This window comes from Nomascus leucogenys, chromosome 1a (assembly GCF_006542625.1).
Source record: "Nomascus leucogenys isolate Asia chromosome 1a, Asia_NLE_v1, whole genome shotgun sequence".
NCBI lineage: Eukaryota > Metazoa > Chordata > Mammalia > Primates > Hylobatidae > Nomascus > Nomascus leucogenys.
The window spans coordinates 25278298-25299934 of record NC_044381.1 but is presented as its reverse complement, the minus strand read 5'-3'; the positions used below and the strand labels follow the sequence as shown (position 1 = coordinate 25299934).

The window sequence follows — 21637 nt, the reverse complement described above, 5'->3', positions numbered from 1 at the left end:
GTTGAACAGCCGCAATTTTAACCTACAACCCCACCATCACAATCTTAAATCCATTACTTTACCTAATATTAACAGTAGCCATATTTATATTATTCAATACAAATACAGGCCAGGCGTGGTGGCTCATGCCTGTAATCCCAGCATTTTGGGAGGCCGAGGTAGACAGACCACTTCAGGTCAGGAGTTTGAGAACAGCCTGGCCAACATGGGGAAACCCTGTCCCTACTGAAAATATAAACATTAGCCAGGTGTGGTGATGGGCGCCCATAATCCCAGCTACTCCGGAGGCTGAGGTAGGAGAATTGCTTGAACCCAGGAGATGGACATTGCTGTGAGCCAGGATCGTGCCACTGCACTCCAGCCTGGGCAACAGGGCAAGACTTTGTCTCAAAAACAAAGAAATAAACAACAACAATAAAAAAATCAATACAAATATAAGTTCTACAACATTATCACTATCCTATATGTGAAATCAGTTACCACTACTAACATCCATAGTGCTTGTTACTCTACTATCCCTAGGAGGACTGCCCCCACTAACAGGATTTCTACCCAAATGAGCCATCACTCAAGAACTAACAAAAAATAATAGCCTCATTATACCTATACCCATGGCCACCATAGCCCTGCTCAACCTGTAATTTTACATATGCCTAATTTATTCCACATCACTAATGATATTTCCAACAACATAAAAATAAAATGGCAATTTGAAAACACAAAACAAACCCTCTTCTTGCCGTCACTTAGCTCCACCGCCCTGAGATCCTGCATTTGCCCCAGGAGGCAACAGGCTGACTTCTCAGAAGGAGGAATCAACAAAGATTACAATTTCAAATAAACACAAAGTCAACAGAAGAGTACAGTAAACACCTGTCACTCAGCTTTGACAATGATCAACACTGTGTATCATCTTTTCCTCTATTCATTCCTCCCTGGCCCACCATTAATTTTTTTATACTTTTTTTGGGATGGTAGTAAATTGCATTTGCCTTGAAATGTACAAATCTAAGCTATTCTACTTTGACAAATGGACTGGTGTACCCCACACTCCTCTACCACTCCGCCCCTTCTCATCTCCCCAGAAAGTTCCTGGGAGGCCCCTTCCTCGTCAATCCCTGAGCTTCCCTACCCCCAAGGCAACAGTTATTCTCATTCTCATTTGTTTTCTCCACAGATTAGTTCTGCTAGTTCTAGAGCTGTGTGTACATGGAATCATACAGAGGCTACTCTTCTAAGGTTGATTTCACTCAGTGTAATGCATATGAATTAAAAAAGCCTTCAATATGCAGTTTTGGCTAATCTCATGTAGACACATCTACATACTTCCTGTGCCATCTTATGTGGGTAAGCTACAACGCGTTGAGATAAATATTTCCGATAAAAATAACCCCAACTGATGCTCAGGTGGCTGAGGTGGAAGGATCTCTTGAGCCCTGGAATCCCAGGCTGCAGTGAGCCATGGTTGCGCCATTGTACTCCAGCGTGGGAGACTAAGCAAGACCCTGTCTCAAAAATAAATAAATAAACAAACAACTCCAACTGGATTCAGAACCATTTTTGTCAATAAACTATTCAAGTCCTGCGTCTTCCCTTGGTCCCATGTTACAGATGCCAGCTCCTGCACCTAAAGTGCGGCAAAACAACTATGCCAGAGCTCTGGCCAACAAGAGTCAACTTTCGACATCCCCAGAGAAGCAAGGTAGACCAAAACTGGGTAAAAGCATATAAAAACCATAGAGTTCTCTGCAGATGCAAAAGACACATATTCTTACCCAAGTGGCAGTTACTCAGGGAAAGAGTGGCATCTCTGACCTAGTCTTTATCTACCTGGAGCCTGGCTTGGTTCTGCGTACACAGTGGGTCCTCAATAAATGCCTGTCTCTTCATTGCTCTCGGCCTCTCCTTGGCTGGTAGATGGTCGTCTTCTCCTGTGTCTTCACATGGTCCTCCCTCTGTACAGATCTGTGTCCACATTTCTTCTTAGATGACACCAGTCATATCGGATTCGGGCCTGCCCTAGGACCTCCTTTTAACTTAAATACCTCTTTGAAGACCTTATCCCCAAATACAGTCACATTCTGAGGTACTGGGGGTTAGGACTTCAACAGATGTATTTGGGGAAAATGGAGGGGGCCACAATTCAGCCCCAAACAGCTACCTCCTTAACCAAGTGGGAATTGCGGAACCTCCTCTGCCATGACTGACGGGGATCTCATCTCTGTCAGGATACTGGGGTATCCTGACCTCATGGGATTATATGAGGACTAAGAACACACCCAAAGATCCAACGTTCTTCACAGGACCTTAGAGCTTGCTGGCCAACTTTGGTCCTATGAAGAGTCATAAAGGCCCAGTAATGCGCCTTCTCGCGGCATGGCCATTCTGGATCCTTCTGTACCAGGGTGCAGCTCCCTCCCTGGCTGCAAAGATAAGATTTCTCCTTCCCATGATGAGAACCAGATGTCCCTAAGCTTTTCTTCAAACATAAGAGACAGTATAGTATAAAGATTAAGCTTATATTTTATCACAATTTAAAAAAAGAAGCTGGGCACAGTAGCATGCACCTGCAGTCCCAGCTACTCAAGAGGCTGAGGCGGGAGGATCACTCAAGCCCAGGAGTTCTGGGCTGCAGTGAGCCATGACCATGCCAATATACTCTAGCCTGGGTGACCGACTGAGACCCCATCTCTTAAAAAAAAAGAGAAAAGAAAAGAAAAAAAGGAGAAAAAAAGGGTATACATAGTATGATCCCATTTTTGTTGAAAAAACTTTTTTCTCCATACTTAGAAAAAAAGAGGCAAGAAGATACACCAAAATGTTAATGAAATAGTGATCACTTGGTGAAAGTGATAAATTAAAAAAAAAAAATTTTATTTTAAACTTTAATCAATAATTCCTAAACATTATCAAATAAAAATGTATTACTTTTATTTTTATTTTTTAAGTTGTGGGTTTCTTTTGGGGGGTGGGTTTTGAGACAGGGTCTTGTTCTGTCTCCCAGGCTGGGGTGCAGTGGCATGATCTCGACTCACTGCAACCTCCACCTCCCAGACTCAAGCAATCCTCCCACCTCAGCCTCCCAAGTAGCTGGGATTACAGGCGCACACCATCACACCTGGCTAGTTTTATTTGTTTGTTTTTGTTTTTTGTAGAGATAGAGTTTCACCAAGTTTCCCAGGCTGGTCTCAAACTCCCGGGCTTAAGCAATCCACCTACCTCAGCCTCCCAAAGTACTGGGATCACAGGTGTGAGCCACCATGTCTGGCTGGGTTTTTTTTTTCTTTTTTTCTTTTCTTTTTGTGGAGAAGGGGTCTCTTGCAATGTTGCCCAGGCTGGTCTCGAACTCCTGGGCTCAAGCACTCCTCCCGCCTCGGTCTCCCTAAATGCTAGGATTATGGCTGTGAGCCACCACACCCAGCCTTTTATTTTTTTTTAAAGGCATAGAACTGATATGACCGGATAACTTTTATAAAAAATAAAATCAGTGCTTTTCCCATTATGTTTTTTCCCTTTTTCTCTTCCTATTCAAGCAACTAGGCTGTTCTGTTCTGTCTTGGGAAAGGTATGTTATAACCAAAAAAAGAAAATTAAAAATTTTTAAAGGGAAAAGAATGACACAGATGGATGCCGGAACCAGACTCCCTGGGTCCCCCACATTCTAGTGGCAAGAACTTGATGAGGTAATTTAGCTGTTTTGCACTTCGGCTTCCTTATCCATAAAACAGGGCAATAGCTACCTTGTAAAGATTTTGTGAGAATCAACTAAGTAAAGATACATAAAGTGCTCACAACTGCGTCTGGCACACAGTAAGCACTACTTTGAAAATAAACCTTTACTTGGGGTACCTCTGCCTTTCTGAGTCCTTAAGACTCATTCCTCAACATTTCAGTGGTCTTAGAACGCCAGCTGGCTTCCAATACTAGATATACAATCCTATACTTGACCCCTAACATTTGAGGGAAATTCACAGCAATACTGATTCACTCCAATTAAGCCAAGAGCTTGAAGCGCACAATCAACCCCAGGAATTCTGTTCTGCAGTCCCGAGGGGCACCTCTAATGATTTCTGCTCCTGGAGCCGTATCATATGTTGTTCTTATACCATAGATGAATTCTTCCTTGGTGTTTGATCTTTGCCCTTCTAAAGGTCAAAGTCAACAGCAGACACCAGGACACCAGCAGGACAGTGCAGGGGCCAAGAGTACTCAGGCACTGTGTGTTCTCTTGTAGTTGCCTGATCTCTGTGTGCCTCAATCTCCTGTATAATGAGGATACCAATAGGAACTGCCTACTCCATGGGGGGATGAGGGGTCAGAGTGAAGCCATGGAAAGGGCTTGGAACAATGTAAATGGTCAATCCACTTTGAAAACATAATACTGAGTGAAAGAAGCCAGACATAAAATGCCACATATTGCATGATTCTATTTATATGAAATACGCAGGGACAGCAAATCCAGAGAGACAGAAGACAGATTAGTGGCTGTCGGGGTTAAGAACAGGGGAGGAATGACAGCTCAACAGGTAGAGGATTTCTTTTTGGGGTGATGACAATATTCCGGAGCCAGATAGTAATGATGGTTTCTCAACAATGTCAATGTACTGAATGTCACTAATGGTCGATTTTGTGTCATGTATATTTTACCACAATTTTAAAAATCACTTGCAAAAACTAAAAAGGTCAATAATGCTATCTATTGCTTGAATTACTACATAATTACTATAACATGTGCTAGGTCTCACCCAAGGCAAAAAAGTGCCCTGCAAGCTCCTAGGAGGAGAGGGAATGCTATATGGGAGAAGTGGAAGAAGCGGGGGAAGGTGGGGTGGTGGGGTGGGAGGATGGAATGATGGGATAAGCTTCATAAATGCAGCATCATCTGAGACAGGCCCTGAAAGATGGCTAGGCCCTTAAGGGATAAGACTCAGCCAATATGAAGGCAGCACAGGCTGGATGCGGTGGCCCAGGCCTGTAATCCCAGCACTTTGGGAGGCCAAAGCGGGTGGATCACTTGTGGTCAGGAGTTCACACGGTGAAACTTGGTCTCTACTAAAAATACAAAATTAGCTGGGCGTGGTGGTGGGTGCCTGTAATCCCAGCTAGTTGGGAGGCTGAGGCAGGAGAATCACTTGAACCCGGGAGGAGGACGTTGCAGTGAGTGGAGACTGTGCCACTGCACTCCAGCCTGGGCGACAGACGGAGACTCTGTCTCAAAAAATCAAAATAAAAATAAAAGGCCAGGCGCGGTGGTTCACACCTGTAATCCTAGCACTTTGGGAAGCTGAGGTGGGCAGATCACCTGAGGTTGGGAGTTCAAGACCAGCCTGGTCAACATGGTGAAACCCCGTCTTTACTAAAAATACAAAAATTAGCTGGGCATGGTGGCCCAATGCCTATAATTCCAGATACTTGGGAGGCTGAGGCAGCAGAATCGCTTGAATGCGGGAGGTAAAGCTTGCAGTGAGTCGAGATTGTGCCACTGCAGTCCAGCCTGGGTGGCAGAGCGAGACTCTGTCTCAAAAAAATATAATTAAATTAAATTAAAAAAATAAGGCAGCACAGGTACAGATACACAGGTGAGAAGTGAAGGGAGCACTGGGGAGCTGCCAGAGGGCCACTAGAGTGATGGCCATGAAGAAAAACCAGAGAAGTGGACTTCAACAGCCTGGAAATGACTTTTAAGTCTAGTTTTGTATTTACTAGCTGTGGGATATGGGGCCAAAATCTTACTGGTGAGCTTTCTATAAAATTAGAACACCCAAAATTCTCTCCAGTAAGTGCTATAAGGATTAAATGAAATGATCAAAGGTGAAAGCCTGATCTAAACCTACAACGCTACACAAAAGGAAGGGAAGGAGCCCTGCAAAACATTGTTTCTCAAACCTGACTGCACCTCAGAATCACCTGGGGAGTTTTAAAACATTCTGGGCCAGGCGTGGTGGCTCACACCTGTAATCCCAGCACTTTGGGAGGCCGAGGTGGGGGTGGATCACCTGAGGTCAGGAGTTTGAGACCAGCCTGCCCAATATGGCAAAACCCTGTCTCTATTAAAAATACAAAAATTAGCCAGGCATGGTGGTGGGCACCTGTAATCCCAGCTACTGGGGGGCTGAGGCAGGAGGACAGCTCGAACCTGGGAGGCGGAGGTTGCAGTGAGCCAAGATCGTGCCACTGCACTCCAGCCTGGGCAACAGAGTGAGCAAAAAAAAAAAAAAAAAAAAAAAAAAAAAAATTCTGATGAAGGGGTCCCACCTCCCAAGGCCAGCAATCTTGGTGGTAGTAGTAGTCTGGGGTATACCTTAGAAGCTGGACTTTGAAAAACTCCCCAGAAGATTCTAAGCATGCAGTAAACATCGAAAACCACTGTTGTATTAACTTATTAATCAGCCTGCCCTCAAAAAGGCAGAGTAAAGCAATGCTTTGAAGGCTGGAACACTATACAGAGCTGACCCAAGAATCTAGGTGATGCAGAAGTCTGGGACTGCTGGAGCCCTCAGCACGCTGACTGGGGGCCACCAAGGCAAAGTCAAGGTAATGCAATTAACATCCACACCCCACCCTAAATCAGCTCCTTTAGAGCAACGCCCATACATTTGACCATTTTGTATTCCTCGCACAGGGCCTTACAGGCACTAGATGCTCTGCAGTTGTTTTTTGTTTTTTTTTTTCTTCAAGAAATAAATGAAATAGCTGAAATAAAACAGTTGTTGTCAGTAAATGAATGCAACTGTAACTATCTGGAAAACTTACCTATGTGGAAGAGGTCATTCCCTGAAGTGAGTTAATAAACAACATGTTACAGTAATTCTATTATAGTACATACAATCTTTTTCCTTTTAAAAGACAGCATTAAATTTTTCCTTTTTTTTTTTTTTCCAGGAGCATCTTTAATTAAGAGGAACTTCATCGCTTTTAGAATAAAGCTAAATACCTCTGGACTTCAAAGCAAAATAAATCCCATAGCTCTAGAATACTGAGGTATCCTAAACAAATACCTCCGACCTTAAATTCCCTGCTCTCCTATTACAACATCCCATATCCCAGATCTCCTTTCTCAGGTTTCACCCTGGAGTGTCCCATTGGATGTGTCACTGCTGGCTGTGTGCATGACCTGGGCCAGTTCCAAGCCAGCTTGGGCCCCTCCCTGGACTTTGACCAGCCATTCTTGCTACCATCAAAGCAGCACTGATGCCACTCAATACAGATTGCAACTGACTGAGCAGGAGGTGATATGGGCCTTGGGTCCCAAGCCCCAGCAAGCAAGAGCAATAAAAGGACTCCGGTCAGTGAAATGCCATGGAATGGGCTGTCAAGAGTGCGCTGCAGGTTAATAACTAACCCCGGTAGGCTTTTACAGTCTACCGGCCTTCCCTGGATGATGCCCACGTCCATCCCATGGGCAGGAGAGCTGGAGAAAGCCCCAGCTCCCATGTGCAGGGGATGAGAATCCTGGTCGCTTTCAGAAGAGATGGCAGAGTTTCAGAGGCAAAGAGGCTCGCTGGATGCCACTCATAAGCGCTGGGGGGCTAGGTGCAGGAAGCTGCACTTGTTACACCCTTGTTCATTTGCCACAGGTGAGCAGCAGCAGGCTGGAGTGAGCAGCCTTCCAAGGCAGATGGGAAAGGCCTTTCGCCGCCTCCAGAATGAGATTTTGGACCAGGTGTTCTCCAAGGGTTCCCTTAGCGGCGAACCCCACTGGTTCAAGCTGTCCCACACTCGGCCCAATTCCCTTCTCATTGATGCTGCATTCCCTAAAATGTCTGCTAGCATCTCCAGCCAGGAGAGACAAAAAGGGTTCACGGAGGGCCTCCCGAGTATGTGATGGGGTACCAAACAGGAGTGAGCTAGAGGAAGGAAGAACCCACACTCGAAGAAGACATTCAACAGCTGATCTCCACTCAGCCTTCTTGAGGATAAGGATCTTACTGATCTCTGTGTGCTCTGATCAGATGCTTGAAATAAGACTATTCCTGGTACTAACTGTACCTCAGGGGTGACCAATGTTGAGGATGCAATCAACGAAACCCAGAAAGTAACGAACTGTAATAGGACAAACGGCCTCACTTCTCCAACAGATAAATGGCTCAAAAAGGTGAGGAGAAGGTTTTTAGGTTAAGAGTCTTAGAATATCTATCAAATGCAATGAAAGAACCTTGCTGAAAACCACAGAAGAAAAATTTGAACATTGGCTGAATATCTGACACTAAAAAATAATTGTTCATTATTTTTAGAAGCTTTAATAGTATTAGGCATACATATATATATATGATGAGGTCTTGTGATGTTGCCCAGCCTGGCCGCCGATTTCTGGATTCAAGTGATCCTCCTACCTCAGCCTCCTAAGTAGCTGGGACTACAGGTGTGTGCTATCACAATCAACACTATTTTTTTAAAATGGGTCCTTATCTTTTAGAGATACATACTGAAATACATGTTTGAAATTACGTGTTCAGGCCAGGCACAGTGGCTCATGCCTGTAATCTCAGCATTTTGGGAGGCAGAGACAGGCGGATCGCTTGAGGTCAGGATTTCAAGACCAGCCTGGCCAACACAGTGAAACCCTGTTGCTACTAAAAATACAAAAAATTAGCCATGCGTGGTGGCGCGTGCCTGTAATCCCAGCTATTTGGGAAGCTGAGGCAGGAGAATCGCTTGAATCCTGGAGCCAGAGGTTGCAGGGAACCAAGATTGCGCACTGCACTCCAGCCTAGGTGACAAAGCGAGACTCCATCCTAAAAAAAAAAAAAAAAAAAAGAAATTACACGTTTAGAATTTGTTTAAAATAATCAGGAAAGGGCACTAGGGAGGGGTATAAAAGGAGAGTGGCCATAAACTGATAAATACGGAAATGAAGATGAGTACTTAGGGTCCATATATAGTTCTTGCTACTTTGGAATATGCTTAGAAATTTCCATAATAAAAACTTCAAAAAGAGTGGGCAGAGCTGATGTGAATACTATAGATCCCGTAGCTGCTGTCACAAAAAGCCACCAGCAGCAACCAACTTCAGCTCATTCACAGTGAAAGTGAAGTCAAAACATTAATTCCTACTTAGTGAAGAAAGATCTGCCACAGAAGCTTGTCAATTTGGGGCTTACAGTGTTCTCTCCCTTATTCCACCGAGGTGACCTCAGAAGAGGAAGGGGATACGGGAGACAATCTCATGGAGTCCAGGGGCCAGTGAGAAAAATACAACTCCACCTAAAAACAGGTGAAAATCATAAAACAAAACATTCCAGGAGGAACTACACATTGCTAACAACGTATGAAAGACACTCAACCCTGGCCAGATGCAGCAGCTCATGCCTGTAATGCCAGCACTTTGGGAGGCCGAGATGGGAGAATTGCTTGAGGCCAGGAGTTTAATGGCCTAGGCAACACAGCCAGATCTCATCTCTATTATTAAAAAATACACACACACACACACACAGAGAGAGAGAGAGAGATGGATAGGTGAAAGGTACTCAACCCCATCAACAACTGGGAGAAAGTAAAGACCACAAAGGTGCCACTAACTCCCACTATCCTGGTAAAATCAAACAAAGAAGCTGACAATGCCAAGTGTTGGAGAAGAATGGATTAGGGAAGCTTTTATATGCTGTGGGGACTCTGGAAAACAATTTTGTATGATTATAAAGGGCCCCGCCCACTCTTCCTCCCAGGTACACACCCAGGAGAGATGCTTCCTGACACATGTACACCAGAGACCAATTCCAGAAAGTTCAAAGCGGTATTTTTTTCCCCTAATAGTTCCAAAGTGAAAACATCCCAAATGTCCACATAGGATCAATTCCGGTATATGCATGCAATAGAATAACTACAAAACAGTAAGAACTCCAGTCATCTCACTGACACGAATTCTCACAGACACAATATTGAAGGAAAAATTCATGTATATACAGCTCACAAACCTGCAAAACTAACATGATATTGTTTAGGAAAAGGTACGTATGCAGAAAACCTATAAACAAAAGAAAGGGATGAAAGACAAACTTCAGGAGGGAGGGAGGGGAATGTGACTAAGACGGAGCATGTGGGGACTTTCACAGCATTGATGATGGTCTTTGTTCCTAAGCTGGGTGGTGGGCACAAGGATGTTCATTGTGTTATTTTTCTAAAACTATTCATGTTATAGAGAGTCTTTTGTATTTATATTTCATCATTTAAAAATCTAAAGAATGTGCTGGACAGAGGGCTTGCCAACGCTGAGCAACTCAGACAAAAATGTAAGGGGGAGAAAACTTGTCTGCCACACACCCCCAAATGAAGCCCAGACAGCCTTGGAAGATGATCAGCACGATGCAGAAGAGTCCCAGGGAAGAGGTGTCAGAATCCAAGAATAACACCACGAGGTGAGGGCTGGGGACATCCAAGTCTCTGGTGGCAGTGCCACAAGTGAATGGGTAGGACCGAGTTAAGACGGTCCAGACCTGCATAAACATCCACACTCCATGAATGGATAAACTGTATGTGATATACTCTTACAAGAGAACATTACTCAGCGTTAAAAAGGAATGAAGTTCTGGCACCTGCTACATACAACATGGATGAACCTTGAGAATACTAGGCTAAGTGAAATACGCCAGCACAAATGGACAAATACTGTAGGATTCCACTTATATGGGGTACCTAGAGTAGCTAAATTCATAGACAAAAAGGGAGAATGGTGGTTGCCAGGGGTTTGGGGGGAGTGAAAATAAGGAGTTGATGTTTAATGGGGACCGAGTTTCAGTTTGGGAAGATGAAAAACGTCTGGAGACCAATGGTAGTGAAGGTTGCAAAACAGAGTGAATGTACATCATGCCACTTAACTGCATACACTTAAACATGATTAAAATAGCAAATTTTGTGTTATTTATATTAATACCATGATTTTCAAAAAAATTCATAATTCAGGGTAGGTGCAGCTCAGCAAGTGAACAGGTAGAGCAAAGGAGACGCATGATCAGGCCGACTTCAATGCACCTGAGCGAATGCTATGCTGCAGACAACACAGCTCATGAGACAGGCATGGACAAGAAACCACAGAGCTGAGGGATGCCAGCTCTGCAGGCACCCGCTGAACCAGGCAGTTGGCATCCTCACGGCTGCAGGGTAGACCATTCCACCTGGGGGGACTGAGCTGGGTAACAAGGAAGCACCGGATGATCCCACGGGTGGGACAGGACCCTTGGGATATCATCTTCCAGTTCGTAGCTTCATGAAGAAAATGCTGGGCACTCAGCCAGCTATGACTTTGGGGAAAAGAACCTGCAAAAAATGCTGAGAAATGGTAGACAGAATCCAAATGCCAGAGATGCTGAAAGGCAAAGTGGTTCAGAAGACAGGGGATTTTACTGCATGAAATTCTGACCTTCCCAGGGAGTTCTAAGAGAACACATATTTAACACAGGAAGGCTGGGTGTGCACAGCATGGGCTGAGGGGAAGAGCACTGGAAAATGAGTCCGGAAACCTAAATTCAATCTGGCTCTCCCATACTTACTAGCAGAGTGGCCCGAGGCCATCTGCTCTCCGAGACCATCTGCAAAGGGGATGATAACGTGCACTTTCCCAGGCGGCAGCGATTAAGGGAAGCAACACAGATTCTGCATGCCTTGGAGATGGGGCTGCCTGACGCGTAAGTGATCAGGTGCTTTGCACATCAACCTCCAAGCCCCCAGAGACAGGTATTACTCACTCAAACCACATCACACACAGCAGAGAATAAGGGTTGAATTTAAGTATTCTAGAATACGCACAAAAGAGGGCACCAAACTGGTGAGGAGCCTGTCAAGAAATGTGGATGGGGAGGAGAAAAGAAAAAAAATGTTTTAAAGGATATACACCACACTTATAAACATGTATACAAAAGCACAAAGATGGAAAGGAACAAAGTGAAACCAACCAGTTGCTATGCAGCGGGATAGGAATATGAAAATGTTTTTCTTTGAGATAATTTTAATGTTGTTCTATTAAGCACTTTTTAAAAACATCACCTACTTCTGATCTGAGTGTTGAATTACGGCCATCAAACCATTATGCACTCAAGTGAAATGACATTCAATGAGTCTAACTAAAGAAGTAAATCTGATCCCAAGTGGCCTACAAAGGTGGAAACCTTTTGGGGGCTCAGGGGTCCCCATCCAGCTTGGAACCTCTGGGGCAAGCTCAGAGCCCTCCCACCCCCCTTGCCCCGCTGTGCTGTCGGAGACCTTCCCACACCACAAATCAAGCTAGAGTCTGCCTTTACTAGCTACGTGACCTTGGACAAGTTTCTTAACCTGTCTGCTAAACCCTGATTCTTTCCTCTACAAATCAGGAATAACAACAGTAACCATCAACACAGTTTTTGTGAGGATTCAACAAGATAATCACCTAGATGGGCTCCCCACATCATCTTCATTTCAAAGGGAACTCACTTACTCCTTTAAGATCCAGGGACACAGCCAGAACTCATCTGGCTCCCCTACCCCAAGGAACCCGGAGCCCAGGGATGGGGCTTTTCTGACCCCCATCTTCCATGCTGTTCCCTCCACCCAGACACAGCTGAACTCCTACACATCCTTTGGGGCAATTCCATTGTCACTCTGGGGATCGAACCTTCTCCAGCTGCTCGGGTGTGGTGGCTCACACCTGTAATCCCAGAGCTTTGGGAGGCCGCAGTGGGAGGATCTCCCGAGGCCAGGAGTTCCAGGCCAACCTGGGCAATATAGCGAGACCCCAATGTTACCAAAAAAAGAAAAAAAAACCTTCTCCAACTCCAGCCCACAGTTCAGTTGCTCACCCCTGGCACCACCCCATGTTGGTTTATGGGTATCTGTTTACTCTGTCTGCCTCTCAAGACTGGGAGCTCAAGAAACACTCTTCTCTCTCCGATACCCCTCCCCCATGCTTAATGTAGTGTAAGGGCTCAGTAAGCCTTTGCTGACTGAAGAAAACATACTGTGAGCAAACAAAAACATTTTGGAAAACAATTTAAAATAAACCGGAAATTAAAATCAAGTGGGACTAGTAAAATTAATCCAGCTCTAGAGAGAGGCCACAGAGGCTGCAGAAGGAGTGAGATTAGAGGGATTAGGGTGGTGGGGGGCACACCAGGGATGCTGCCAGGCTCCAGCCCCACTCTGCCAGATCAGCTCTGGCTGGTAGCAGAGTCATAGGCATCCTGGGCTGGCGAGAGTCAAGACTGCCCCATAGCAGGTGCTTTCAGATGCAAGGGGACTCTGAGGTCACATCAACAAGACCTTTAACCTGCCAGCAAGAGAAGGTAATTGTGGCGAGGAGGGTCAGAGTGCCAGGCAGCTTGCTTCCTACCAAGGCAGGGGCAGCAGGCAGCACACAGTGCAGACGGCTAACCAGCACTGGGGGCCTCCCCACCCCAGCTAAGAGTCCCAGGAAATGTAGAGAGGAGGGCCAAGGGCCTCGCCCTAAAGAGACACAAGGTCCAAGTCGACCATCCTTATTCAACTGTGCTGAGGTGGGGTGGGGGGAAAGAGACTTCCATTAACCCATATAAGTTCATCATTTTAAAAACATATTTATATCTGAATATGAAAGAAAGCACAGATGAATGCGCACCCCAATTTTAACAGTGCTTATCTAATGAAACTGTAGATGTTGTTCCAACCTTTCCCTATTTTCAAATGGGTCTTCGATGAATGCATTGTAAAGGAGAAATGAAAGGAGAGCACACACACGAACCTGGAAAACACACCCAGATGAATCAGCAGCCGACCCTGCCCTCAGGCAGCAGCCACGGGCTACAGGTGGAAACTGGAGCACAGTTCCCACTGGAGGAGAAGGCTCCAGGCAGGGCAGAGAGAGGCCCAGGGAGAAGCCCACTCCCAGCCGGCCAAAGGAAGTCAAGCAGTGGGCAAGGATGGAACACGTGTTTTGAGGACAAACGGTAGGCGGAGGATTTCTGTGGTTGCCAGGCTGGATTTTTTTCTAAGTCCCCACGCAAGAATTTAAGGGAAGGCCCCACCCCCATCGACCTTCTGCTATTTCAAAACGAAACAGACCTGTGCCTTCATCCACTGCAGTGTACTAGGAACAGAATTCAATGAGATTATGCACGTGAAAGTGCTTAGCAAGTTAATATTTGTTCAGAGCCCTGTACCAGTGTAGGGTCATGTTACCGGCTCTGGAGAGGCTGGGCTGCAGCCCCTTCTCCCTGCAGGCCAACCCCCGCCCCTTATTAACACTGACAAATCCAGCAAGTGTAGAAGGGGAGTTAGTGCTCTTGCTTGTATCATGACACCCCGTTTGGGAAGGGTGTTCATTACCCCTCTCTCACCCCCCCCACCTCAGCCTTCCTTTTAAAACAAAGAAGGCATTTCCAAAAATAACACAAACTCATGACCCACTAGATATCCAAGGCCTCACTCCAGGTCTGAGAGGGGGTGTGGGTGGGGCAGGTAGTGGAAGGCCACCTTTAGCCAATACCTACCCTACAGGGGCAGAATAAGCAAGCCACCCAGAGGCCTGGGATAAGCCAGTGTGGCCATGGCAGCCAGAGCCTTGGGAAAGGTTAGAAATGAGAAGCTGTCTTCGACCTCCTGCGGGTCCCTTAATTCTTCCCAACCAAGAGTGAAGACAGCCCTATCTCAAACCTTCACCCTCCCCAACACACTCACCTGACTCCACCTGTGAGCTGCTCTCCCATTGCCCCCTTCTCCCAGCCAGGCCCTCATCACCCCTTCCCTGACGACTGCAATGGCATGACTGGTCTCCAGTCCCTCCTCTAGCCCTCCACTCCACTGTGACAAAAATGGGCTCCCTAAAGCACAGGTTAAACCCCAGTTCAAAGACTGCCAACCCCCCTACCACCCCTTGCCCCATTGCTACAGCAGTTTATAATGCATGGTGTAGCTGCCTCTGTTCTCTTAGTTCTAGGGCCAGGGTTTTTCACTGGCTGTGAAGAGACCACCTGCATCCGAATCACCTGGAATAACTTGTTAAAAGTTGAGCTTCCTGATATACTGAATCAAGAAATTCTAGGGGTGTGCTCTGGGAATTTTAATGGAACAAAAAAAATCCCAGATGAACTTTGTGAACACTGAAGTTGGGATCATTTTGCTCGAGTTTTTCCACTGTTCGGGAAAATCTGTTCTATTTCCATCTGCCAGGAATGTACCCCACCCCTCTTCCATGATCCTGTGTTAGGACGTGGGGTTAGTCTTCCCTCCCACTGCTGACCCTACGCTTGACACCTTCAGATGCTGACAATCAGGGTTCCCAAAGCAGCCGGTTCCAACTCTTTCACTGACTGACTGAAGGGAAGTCACTTTATAGCCACAGACCACAGCTTCCCAGTTTCTCCAATGGGCCGGGGAGGTGCTGTCCAGGGTCCCTTTCAACTCCAAAATAAGCAATATGACCTTTATGTTGTATCATGTATGTTATGTGAGATCAGAGGTTTCAGTCCTAAAATTCTAAAAACCTGCATTCTCCTGTTTTTGCTGAAAAAACATCACTTTTCACATCTAAAGTGAAACTTTTAAAAAGCATTTTTCATACTATATCCAACTTCCAATTTCCACTAAAGAAGAGCCAAGCAATGGTTAGCGTGCCTGGCACAGCATTTTTTTTTTAATGTCTATTACTAGAAACTTCTTCAAATCTTTCCAAAATCCAAAGTAGAGGAAGGAGAGGTTTCTAAGATTACAACCTACTAGCAACCTTTCAGCACTCTGTTGCACCGTGAGGCCTTCCCATCACTGAATCCTCCCAACATCCCCATTTGAAAGATCAGGAAGTCAATGGCTCAAAGAGCTGAAATTGCCCAAAGCTGCAGAGCCAGGGTGTAATATGCAAAGGTAGATCTTCGAATTCTGAAATCCTCCATGTTTGCACTGGACCACAATGAGTCGATGTTGAGTTCCAGATGCAGGGAAGGCAAGTGCACCAAATGCAACAATGGCCCATCGGCCGTTCCCTCCAAAGCATGGCGGGAGTGCTAACTGGCTGACCACACATCCTAACAGCTTTCCACACTGAGCACACAGGGCAACGGGAGGCGGGGCTGAGCAACAGCCACACAAGTAAAAGCGATGCCAGGGATTTAGTCAACAGAGAGCTAATATGAGTCAACAGTGGGTGCCGCTGCCAAGCACACTAATGGGATCTTCAGCTGCATTAATAGAAGGAACGCGTCTAGGGCAGGCCGAGGGAGGGAGTCCTGCCCTGCTCTGACCAGACCACACCTGAGGGTTAGGCAGGGCTGGGCTGGGCTGGGCTAAGGAGAGGGAGGTGCTGTCGAAGGCAGGGCCAGGGTTTCTGAAGAGGACTGGCTCAGGCTGGCACTCCGGTTGGTAGGGCGAGCAAGGGCTCATCTGGAAGCTGGGTTTGTACAGCAAGTCCACTTTAGACTGCATGTTATAGATTTTTTTTTTAAAGATCCTTTTATTCACATTTTATTTTATCAAAGATTGAAAAGCTGCTGACTATCCACAGCAAAGATTAAGAACACCCAGGGGCCAAGCACAGTGGCTCATGCCTGTAATCCCAACACTGTTAGGGGCTGAGGCAGGAGGATCGCTTGAGCCTACATGTTTGAGACCAGCTGGGGCAATATAGTGAGACCCCATGTCTATAAAAATAATTTTTTTAATTAGCCAAGTGTAGTGGTGCACAACCGCAGTCCCAGCTACTAGAGAGGCTGAGGTGGGAGGACTGCTTGAGGCTAGGAGATCAAGACCGTAGTGAGCTGTGGTCGTACTACTGCACTCCAGCCTGGGTGACAGACGAGACCCCATATCCAAAAAACAAAACAAAAAAAAGAACACTCAGGAATGCTAGGTGACTCAACCTATCACCAAGCCCTGTCAGAAGAAACAATTGCAGCTACTTTTCCCTTTATTTTATACAACAATTGGCCCGTGGCTTTGCCAAGGGACACTGGATCTGAGACCCCATAATCTCAAGTGTCAAAGTCTCCTGGAAGTCCTTCCAATTCCCCCATCCCATCCGGCCACAGCACCCTGTCTGGGTGTGCCTGTCATATCACTTAGCATCACCCAGAATAAAAGAAACTTGTTTTCACCTGCGTTTCCCAAGAGCCTCCAGGCTGCATCTCATTCACCTTTGTGTCTGCAGCACAGAGCTCGGCACATTGGAGACGCCCAGTAACTGTGGTCTGGACTGGACTGAGGTGCCACAGCACGGTCAAACTGAGGGTGTTATTGTGTTCCAGACAATTTCAGAACACAAGCATCCTAACTAGGGCTAATAAAAAGGTTTATGACAGCACACAGCCAACTTTTAGGAGATTGAGCAAAGGAATTCTCAAGGCTAATGCCGCCTGAGGGTTTTTATTACAAAGGAGACATTTAGCCTGGCAATATCCCTGGGTGCCTGAGAAGCCAGCTTGGGGTATCGCGGTCAAAGGTAAATCCTATCTTGCGACAAGCAGCAAGGCAACACCAGGGCCCAGGAAGCGGTAAAAATCCAGGAACACAAAAGAGAATAATGACAAGTGGGGCCAAATGCCAAAAAGGACAGCATAAAGAGTGAGCCCGGTGAAGTGGGTCTGAGGAGCAGCAAATGCTACAAATGCATTGGGGAGCTGGCCGCCTGGCGTTAACCTCATAACTCAGAATTAATTACAGGAGCACACACTCAGATCTGAGAAGATTAGCGTAGGAGACTGTGATGCAGTCCTAATATCTAATAAATCTTTAAATCGATGAGCTGTGCCCACTGGCCATTTTTCTTCATCTTTCCTCCCTGAGAGCTCACGTGACACAAGCCAGCATTTGCTTTTTATCCGCCTGTGGACAGGGGGCATATACGTGTGTGTGTGCACGCGCATAAATAAAATGTGGGCTTCACTAAGTCACATCATAGAGGAATCAATAAATTTGCCATCCTAGGAATACCTGGGACGGGGGAATTCTTTTGTCAAGCAGCCTTTTATAAAGTGAAGAAACCTTTTAGGATGCAAATATCCCCTTCCCCCACCAGGCTCCAGTGAGGGCTGCACTGGCTGGAATCAAGTCAGCCTTCCTGTCCCAACCTGTTCATTTGTGTACCTGTTTGGGTCTATTCACCATGCACACCACTTAAGCCTGTCTCATGGAGCTGACAAGCAATACATTTTATAAACGAATCATCCCCAGGGAACAGATGAGAAAACCACCGGCAAGGAGCACTGTCAAACTTCCCAAGGATAGCATTCCTTTCCCAGATCCGAGATGCAAACTACGCCACATCCTCTCCTAACACAAGCTGCCCACTCCAGAGGCAGCCTGCTCCCCTCTCCTCCTCCCCGGCTCCTCAGGCCTCCTCTCCCAGCTGAATAAAAAGCTGGAGAGCCTCATTCTTGGGGAACAGTAACATTTTTATGCTATTTTAAAGGCAACAGCTCTAAGCACCCGAATGTTGGCTCCTTTTCCATCAATAAAAAGGCCCCAAAAGGGTATTTTCATAGCAAAATGATATCTTATGGAGAGCACAAAGAACCACAAAAATAAAATTGCCATAAATTGAAACTGTCTCGAAATTCAGCCTACACCGGGAAGCGTTAAACTCCAAGCCAGGCAGGCTCTGATTTTTCCATCTGAGACCCTTTTCACATGTTCCTAGTTCTCTCATGAAGTCCAAACATTTCTCCCACCCAGGAAGGCCTATATACTTCCTTGGAAGTCCGGTTATGTTATTTCTTCCCTTGACATCCTCGAGGTGATCTGTAACATTCATCTAAAGCTCAATTACTGCTGTGTCCTCAGTCACACCCAGAAATTCCCGAAGGCACCGTCTGCCGCAGCGCCGGGTGCACAGTGGGCGCCCGGTTAATGTGTGGTTTGATCTGATCTGATCTGGCCCCTTCAGCCAGGAAGACTCAGTGGTAACTGGACGCCCTGCAGCAGACGGCAGCGCCGGCCTAGCTCTCAGCTGGCGCGGGGCGGGGGTGCAACCACCTGTGGGCGGGTGCCTGGGACGCAGGCCCAAGCGCCGCCGCCCTGGAGTGCCCCGCCGACCCCACGCACTGTGCCCAAGGGAGAAAGTCAGGCGCGCCTGCCCCCCCGGGCACCCCGGGGACGACTCCCAGCGCCCCAGCAAGGGCTCTGCCGGGGCAAGGCAGGCAGGTCCGAGACAGCCGACTCTAGAGTTAGCTCCCAAGTCACCCTACCCGCTGCGAGGCTGCGGGGCAGATGGGGCTCAGGGAATGGGAATGGGGTGTACCCAGAAGGGATCAGCAGAGAGCAGAAATGGTCTAACCCCCGCCTCCCAAACTTGGGGCGCCTGCCGAGCAGCAAGCGAGGGGATCTCCTCTCTGCTGTCTCATCAAGGCCTGATGGCGAGTTTGAGGGGGACAAGCTGGACACCCCGGGACGGCCTCACACTGATTTGAGATTTTCTACCCAATAACCCAGTATCAGGAAGACCCCTGCTGGAAGCTAGGGACAGAAGGGGAGCGCCGGCCACCTGCACCACGGGGGGCGGGGTCTCGGGACTCGGGGACCGTGTGTACTGGGGAGGGGGCAAGGCCCCAAGGACTAGGTGGGCGCCAGAGAAATCGCAACCCCGCGGCGCAATGTGCCAAGGAGGGGGCGCGGGCCAAAGGTGGGGCCCCGGAAGAGACCCGGACGGGGTGGCCCAAGAAGAAAAAGGATTGAGGAGTGCTCGGAGAAGGGGATGGGGGAGGGGATCCCCAGGGAGGTGCAAAGGAAGCGCCCCCGAGGCAAGCACTGGGGGAGGGGGAGCTGCCTCCAGGGGCGCGAGATGCCAGTGCCCCGGACCGGCCCCGTCACTCACCGGCAGGTCCACGCTCACTTCGGTCCCGTCGAGCAGGAAAACGCGGCAGTAGAGGGTGGCCTTGGCGGCGCCGGCGGCGGAGATGTGCACGGCCGCGCCGCCGGTGAGCAGGGGCCCGCCGCCCGCCGGGAACACGCTGCCCCCGGGCGCGACGGGCAGCGCCGAGGAGGAGGCGGCGACCGGGCCCCCCCGTGGCCCCCCGTCGCGCTCGTCCCCCAGCCCCGCGGCCCCGCGCCCCGCCGCGCCCCGCGCGTAGCGCTGCATGGAGCGGCGGCCAAAGGTCCGGCGCAGGAACCGCAGCATCCTGGCTGGGGGCGCCCCCTGCCTCCGCCCCCTGCGCTGCCGCTGCCGCTGCCGCTGCGCCGCCGCCCGGGAGCTTCCCGCGACGCCGTCAGTGCCCTCGGCCGCCCGCGCTGCCTCTCGCGGGCTACGGCCCGGGGCTAGCCCGCGCCGAGGCCGAGGCCGCGCTCTGGCCGCCTGCGGGGCGCGCCGGCCCGGCCAGCGCCGGCTGCGAGTGGCCGCAGGCGGGAGGGCGCGCTCGGGGCCGTCCCGCCGCCGCCGCCGCCGCGCGCTCTCCCGGGCCGGCGGCCTGCGCGGGCTGCCGAGGGGCTGCTCCCGACGGGCGGCTGCGGGCTACCCGGGGGCTGCCGGGGGCGCCGGGGGCGGGCTGCGGGCTGCTCCCGCGCCGCGCGCCGGCCGAGGGCCAGCCGGAGCAGGGCGCCTGCGTGGTCCTGGCGCGCTCGCTCCCACTCGCCGCGCCGCGCCCGGGGCCCGAGGAGGCCCCGCCGAGCGCCCGCTCCCAAGGCGCCTTTTCCTGCGCCCGCAGCCCCCGCCTCCCACCTGGGAGGCTGCACCTCCAGCCGCCGCCGCCGCCGCCGCCGGGACTGCAGCACGCCCTCCTCCCTTGGGGCTGCGCCGGGTAATTGCAAGCCGGGTCTGTGCTGCCCCCTGCCGGCCCGAGCGCCCCCTGCTGCTGTAGGTGTGCTCACGTGTGTACACGTAGGTGAGCACACACGTGTTTCCGGCGCCCAGAGCCCTGGAGGCGCAGAGTGCCCCCTTGCACGATAGGAAAACAAGGCCGCGTGCCCTCTGGGAAGCGTTGCTCTGGAGACCAGACAGAATAGCACTAAGTTTTCCCCCTTGGAAAAATAGCACTGTTTCCTCTTCTGGAAAAGGAGAGGGGTGGACTAGGTAATCAACAAGGTAATCTACAAGGTCCTTGCGACTTAAGTTCTGTCAATTTAAGATCTCAGAGCTGGAAGGACTTTTTTAGTCATTCCAGTCCAGTGGACTCATTCCACATAACGAAGTTGAGGCCCGGCGAGGAGAGGAAGTATTTTTCCAATATGCTACGCAAGAAAACACCTTTCCTCAAGATCTCAGGTCCAGTATTGAGATAAAGGCCTGGATAAATAACAGAGAAGGCTAGTGAAGTTGAAAATTACTGATAAGCAGAGTGGATCTGAGGCTCCGAGAATGAATAGTGTAGGACACACTGAGAATATCGGAGAGAGACGGAATTGTTTCTAAGCAGTGGCCCTCCAGTATACAAGTTCAAGGTCCTCTTCGAGTGAAGAGGGTTGACCAGTGCTGGTAAATGAGGAATGTGGAAGAGGATGACGCTGAAAGGAGGTCAGACCTCTTGGGAAGAATAACACTACTATTTATCGTTCCCTTAATCTTGTGCCAAACACCGTGCTAAGCCCTTTCCATTCATCATCTCAATCCCCACAACAGCCTGGTTAGATAGACGTTCTTATCCGTATTGTACAGAGGAGGAAACTGAAGCTTAGAGAGCTTAAGAGACGGGCTCCAGATTCCATGGTTAAGACCAGCTCTTTTAGCCAGCTCCAAAGCTGTTGGCTGCTAACCACTACCTCTGCTGCCAGGCAGAGG

At 48.7% G+C, this 21637-nt stretch overlaps 1 protein-coding gene across 7 annotated transcripts in view; it reads right to left on the bottom strand.

The window, feature by feature from the left end:
• EPB41L4B (erythrocyte membrane protein band 4.1 like 4B) overlaps window positions 1-20556 on the bottom strand; it is a 148476-nt gene extending 127920 nt beyond the window's left edge. For 4 of the 7 annotated variants that reach the window (XM_030823749.1, XM_003260336.4, XM_030823924.1 and 1 more), the window contains exon 1: window positions 19742-20556. In XM_030823749.1, coding sequence (XP_030679609.1) covers window positions 19742-20044 — 303 coding nt within the window. In that variant the 5' untranslated portion in view covers window positions 20045-20556. The remainder of the gene's footprint in view (window positions 1-19741) is intronic. The other 3 variants (XM_030823649.1, XM_030823873.1, XM_030823665.1) reach the window with 1 other exon arrangement.
• Window positions 20557-21637: the final 1081 nt, after the last annotated feature.